Source organism: Sus scrofa, chromosome 4 (assembly GCF_054392235.1).
Source record: "Sus scrofa isolate SSC_HxYL_T2T_F1_AM1 chromosome 4, Sscrofa_HxYL_maternal_Yorkshire_Landrace_v2.0, whole genome shotgun sequence".
Taxonomy (NCBI): domain Eukaryota; kingdom Metazoa; phylum Chordata; class Mammalia; order Artiodactyla; family Suidae; genus Sus; species Sus scrofa.
The window spans coordinates 51,373,005-51,379,004 of NC_139386.1; the positions used below are offsets into that span (position 1 = coordinate 51,373,005).

Below are 6,000 nucleotides of genomic sequence, written 5' to 3' on the forward strand. Positions count from 1 at the left end.
GCTCAGACTACCAAAATACTGCTAATGTTAACATTCTAGGTAATAAGTGGGAGAAAAAAATGTGATGCAGTAATGCCAAAGCGTATCACTGGTTTTTATGGTTTCTTTGACAACAGAATTAGTCTCCTTCCAAATTTAGTAAAGAATTTTAGATTATAAAAATTGTTAATGAGCATGGAAAGGAAACTCCATCTTCATTTCTTGGCCCCAAATGGCACAAAACTTAAATTAAAATCTTGAGAAGCAGATCCAAAATGGATCAATTTGCTTTAAAATACCTAATGAGTACATAAGTACTAGACTTCTACATTTTAAAACAGTTGATTCTAAAATATGTCCGCCTTCTTTAATCAATCACCACTCTTCAGAGCTGACTACATTCACATACACAACATTGCCCAGGACCTGCTCCACAGAATTCAAGGCCCAGGATAAACACACCCTGTATATCAGTAGGTCTGGATTATGGTACACAAAAAGTGTGAAAAATATCTAAAGATGTCTCAAACTTACTGTAAGATCTAGTCCATCCAAGCCTGACAACAAGAGAGCAAAGAAAAGCCCCAGGCAGATGAAAGTTAAATATTAGCAGTGCTGAAGCTGAGGAATTAATCTGCTATTGGATGCCTACAGCCTCTGGCCAATCAGGCATCTAGCATGATGTATTTTCACTTTAGACACAGGGAGGAGGAGAGGAGAATGTTGCAATCATGAATGTTAACTCACTAAGAATTGAATACAGGGCCTAGTTAAATTCCTGTTGGAAAGAAAATACACAAGACTGCTGACTAGATCACTGACTAATACATATGGTTCAAAGACTTTTCTGGAAACAGAAACCATTGCTAGCTGTCCCTTAAAACCTGGACAACTGCACTAATATTGTTGCTGGATTTGAAAGACATTCAAAAATTTTGGTCATATAACCATCTTCTGATTTTGGTTTATTGTTAGCAAAAAACAATATGTATTTCCTCTAGGGACAGGCTTCCTTCTCTGTGAGACTAAGGGTAGAAACCAAACTGAATTGAATTTGATATCTAAACTTTCATGACTACATGCAGCGAACCAAAACAACAATAAAAAGCCAAAACTGAAACATCCCTGACTCTAGAGCCATGCTGTGCAATAAAAATATGTGAGCCACACAATTAAAAATTTTCTAGCAGCCACTTTAAAAGTAAAAAGAAACACCTGAAATGAACTTTAATATATTTATCCCAGTGTATCAAAAATATCATCTTAGCATATCAATATAAAAGTATTAATGATATATATATATTTTTTCAATAGTGAGTGGTAGAAATCTGCTGTGTATTTTACACTTAGAGCACATTTCAGTTCAGAAAGCCACATTTCAAGTGCTCAAAAGCCACCTATGGTTAAGAGCTACCTATTGGGTAGAAACCCATCTACAAAAACAAAAAAACAAAAAATCAAAAAAACCAAAAACCCCAAAAAACAACAACAAAAACAGAAAAGAAGGGGTGAAAACAAAGCAAACAAAATCCAATTTCAATAAAGAGGACGTTTAGAGTTGGGCTGTGACTGCAGATTTTTGGTGCCTGGAGAAAGTAAGGCCAAGGAGGAGAAGGCTGTGAAAAGAAGTGCGATGGCTGCTGCATCTTCAGAGAAGCCAGTTTTCCCTATCAGGTTAGCCCTGAGCCTTGAAGGGCTGCCTAGCAGTGACGAATGGTAGGGCCGACTCCATGGTCACCGTCGTTTGGGCAGAAGAGCCCGCCAGCCCAGGGTTGGAGCCAGAGGGGACAGGGCACATACATTTCGGGACTCCGCGGGGGAACCGCTGGGGAGACTTACCTGTCAAGCAGTGGGGTGTGGATGTGCAAGTGCTTTACGGCCACCTGGATGCGCCAGTCTGCGTGGCGGGCGGACGACACGGTGCCGGACGCGCCACGGCTCAAGTAGCACAGGTCAGCGAGCTTTCGGTACGGGATGGTGGGCAGGGCGCTGCAGATGGCCTCCTCGTTCATGGTGGCGGGCGGCGCGGGCACTCGGCCACCAGCCGGTTCCGGGTGTGCCCGCTGTTCCCGCGGCTCCGTCCCAGCGCGCTCGGGGCTGGCCAGCCCTCCCCGCTGTTGGACGCTAGGTCACGAGGTCATCCATTCCCCGAGCAGCCCACACCAAGCCGCAGCGTTTCCCGAGCCCGAGTACTCCTCTAGAGACTGGGGTCGCTGGGCGGGTGGAGGAGGAGCTTCCTCTCAGGCGCAGCCACCAGAGCCCGCCCGTCGGGGCTCCTCCCTCCCTAGACTTCTCAGTCGACGTCAGCGACTGACGCTAAAGCGACGAAGAGGGCCCCTGTACAGCCCGCGGTCCTTCCAGCTGGCTCCGGCCTCGATATGAGGCCAGGATTTCTGCCTGGTGGCGCCCAGAAAACCCGTGCCGCTTCGGCGGGGTACGGGCGGGCTTGGGATGGGGAAGGGAACCAGAGGCGCTCAATTTTGTCTTCTCTCCCCCCACCTGCTAGGTTTGGAAAGTTTGCTTTTGGGCACAGTTCCTCTCTGCAGCCTCATACCGGGCAGCAGCCCCCCCCCCCCCCCACCTTACCCCGGAGGAATTTCCTCTGGGCCCCGAGTGTTCCGGGAGTCGCTAAACCCCGGAGGGGTGGCGGGGCGGGTGTGATGACTGACAACTAGGACTGTGCGCCTGCGCAGAATGTGCTTTGAGGGAATGCAGTGGTGACTAACCAGGACTCAGCTCTTGAACCCAGTGAGTCAGATAGGGGTAAATTTACCTGCCTATCTGAACTCCAATCTTCCATTACTTCCAGCTACTTCAGTCTTGAGGGGGTGGATTGTCGGAGTTTAACCCCGACAAAAAGTTCAGCTGTTTAGTTCACTATGAGACCTATTTCTCTTACTCCTTCCCCCACCCCCAAAGTCCACAATTATAGACAGAGATTGAAAAATAACCTTCAGTCTCTCCTTCCCTCTGATTCCAGATAAGACTGAAAACGCTTGTCTTATAGATCTGGGAAGAAAACAGTGTTTAATGTCAGTCAGAAAAAACTGCAAACATCTGTTCATCTTTTTACCTTAAACACTTTTCTACTGAAATGACTATTTTGCAAAGTGTGCGTGCAAATATATGCAATACCAAGATCATGCCAGACATTTAATGAATTCTAAGACAAAAGTAATAAGGAATGCCTGATTTCAATGAGAGATTTTTGCCTAAAGAGAATCGGTGCTTCCTTTTTTGTATTGTCTGAAATGATAGTGGCAATGTTACATTTTACAATAAATGGAAACTGTAATGAGAGTGTTTTAAAATTTGATCATTCAAAATAAAATGTCTAGATTCAAAGATATGGTCTGATAATCTGTGGTTTATTACTTAATAAGCTTTTTGCTCAAAAAGTGCTCAGAAAACTTTTTCCTTTCATTCTTTCATCCAGTTAAAAAAGAGTTCCAAAGAGAGTAAAATGTAAATAAAGAGGAAATGATCAAAATAACAATTTAAGAAATTTTTCCAGTATCAAAGGACAAAGGTCTTCATATTGAAAGGGCCCATTAGCTCCTCACAGTGAATGAAAAAAGACCTATATCTTTAAAATTTTTTACATTTTTTGTTAGAGTATAGTTGATACACAGTATTATGTCAATTTCTGCTGTACAACATAGTGACCCAGTCATACTTATATGTGCATTTTTTTTCCTCATATGGTCTTCCATCATGCTCTACCCCAAGAAATTGGATATAGTTCCCTGTGTTGTACAGTAGGACCTCATTGCTTATTAATTCTAAATGTAATAGTTTGCATAAAGATACATATTAAAACACATCAATAAAAAGATAAGAACCCTAAGAAAGAAAAGATTCCAAAAGTTTTCGGAGGGAAGAAACAAAAAAATGAATGGGAATTAGAATGGCATTGGATTTCTCAATAATAATGATTTTATGCTAATGCACTGCAGAGATTTTTTTCAAATTTTGAAGGACAGTAGCTTTCAGCCTGGAATTCTGTAGTCAAACTATTAAGTATAAGAACAGAATAAAAACATTTGCACCTATATATAAAGACGCAAACATTTATTTTCCATCCATTTGCCTTTTTTTAAAGAAAGCTTCTAGAAGATGTGCTCCCACAAAATATGAGAGTAAAACAAAAAAAGAAAATGACATAGGATTCAGAACACAAGAACAGAAGAATATGAAGGGAAATATTAGGATGAAAGGTAAGTGGCAGAATTAGAGAGCAATCCATTTTCACTGAAGCAGGAGGAGGGCAGGCTCCAAGAAGAGAAACTAGTTAAAATAATTGAATTACAGATTACCTAATTTTGAGTATTTGGGTAGTTACATTCATAGGTGTTTGATAGATCTAATGATATATGTGATAAAACTGGACAGAATTTTTAAAAATATAAGCAAGTGAAAAAATGAGGTAATTATTAATTCTATGAAAAATAAAAATTATAGAGGAATGGAAACAGCATTTCTCCAAACTATTGTGGTAGTGAAAAGTTTAAGACTTTTTAAAGCTCCTGAAATAGTAGTATATTATAAATCTCTAAGAAGGATAGAACATGCAGCATAGAGCTCTATAATTTTTATTTTTAATTATATTTTAAGTTTACTTTAGAAAATAAATGTATTTACACGGTTCTAATCCAGTAGATAATTAAGCAGAAGACCTAGATACCTCACAAATGAGGATATCTAAATAGCGAATAGTAAATAAATGTTAAGAGGTGCGTAACATTATTGGTCATCAGAGAACAAGTTAAAAAACAGTGCAGTATCACTACACAGATACAAGAATAGCTAAAATTAAAAAGACAGTATACCAAGTGTGGGTGATATTTTGTAGCAATTGGAACTTTTATACATTTTGCAGGAATGTCCGTTGGTATAAGCAGTTTTGCAAACCGCATGGAGGAATCTATTAAAATTTCTGGTACATATATCCTCAGCAATTCCTTGCCTACATATGTGGACATGCATATGCATAGACTATATATATAATATACTATAATATTCATAGTGCTATTTATAATAGCTTTAAATGGAGATTACCCAAATATCCATAAACAATGGAATGGGTAATTTGTGACACATTAACACAATGGGGTACTAAACAGCAATGATATTGAACAGTGTACAATACTGATCAAATGCAAAAACATAATACTGGATGCAAAAAAGCTAGACACAGAAGAGTACATTTTATGAGTCAATTTCTGTTAAATACAAAAACTATGCTTTTACAAATCAGGATAATGGTTATTCTTGTAGGGTGGATGTATTAACTAGAAGGGACATGATGAGGCTTCTGGTGTGACAGTAATACTCTGTTTCTTGATTTAAGACCTAGACCCTAGGTGCCATAACTGGATATGTTCAGTTATAGAAATTCTCTGAGTTTACACAATGTGTCCTTTTCTGTGTATGTATGTTATACTTCAATAAAAAATTCATAGGTTTAAATACAAATAAATAATAAATGTGGATATATATTATGTCTTATGTAATTAGGTTACACTATATGTCTGTTCACTTGGCTTGTTTTTCACTTAGCCATCTTTTTTGGATATCTTTCCATATGAATGCATAAAAAGTCTCCTCAACTATTTTAATGATGGGTATATCATAATTTATCCTCCATTGATGGACACTTGATGGTTTCCACGTATTTGCTATTACAAATAATGCTGCAATAAATAATTTCTACACATGTCATTTCATACATGTGCAACTATATCTACATGTATAAGTCCTAGAAGCTGAATTGATGGGCCAAATAGTTATGTTCATTTGTAATTTTGATTTGTATTGTTGAATTGATCTTCTCTGAAATTTTTCCATTTTTTTTCTTCAGACAAATGAGAGTGCTGTTTCTCCACATACTTGTCTTCATTCCTTTTTGAGATACATTGTTTGTCTGCTGATTACTATATTTCAGTCCTTCTAAACTCATTTAAATGCTTAAATTCTTTTTATTGCAAACTTTCTAAATATTTGACCTCAGTTTGTTTATCT

General features: G+C 38.8%; 1 protein-coding gene across 11 annotated transcripts in view; it reads right to left on the reverse strand.

Annotated features, from left to right (window-relative positions):
* Nucleotides 1-2,208, reverse strand: part of RIPK2 (receptor interacting serine/threonine kinase 2) — a 47,990-nt gene extending 45,782 nt beyond the window's left edge. For all 11 annotated transcript variants that reach the window (XR_014843022.1, XR_014843024.1, XR_014843023.1 and 8 more), the window contains exon 1: nucleotides 1,819-2,208. Coding sequence is in view for 4 of the 11 variants with exons in the window: in XM_085021107.1 (XP_084877233.1) it covers nucleotides 1,819-1,991 (173 nt within the window). In the remaining 7 variants the exon portion in view is untranslated. The remainder of the gene's footprint in view (nucleotides 1-1,818) is intronic.
* Between the last annotated feature and the right edge of the window lie 3,792 nt (nucleotides 2,209-6,000).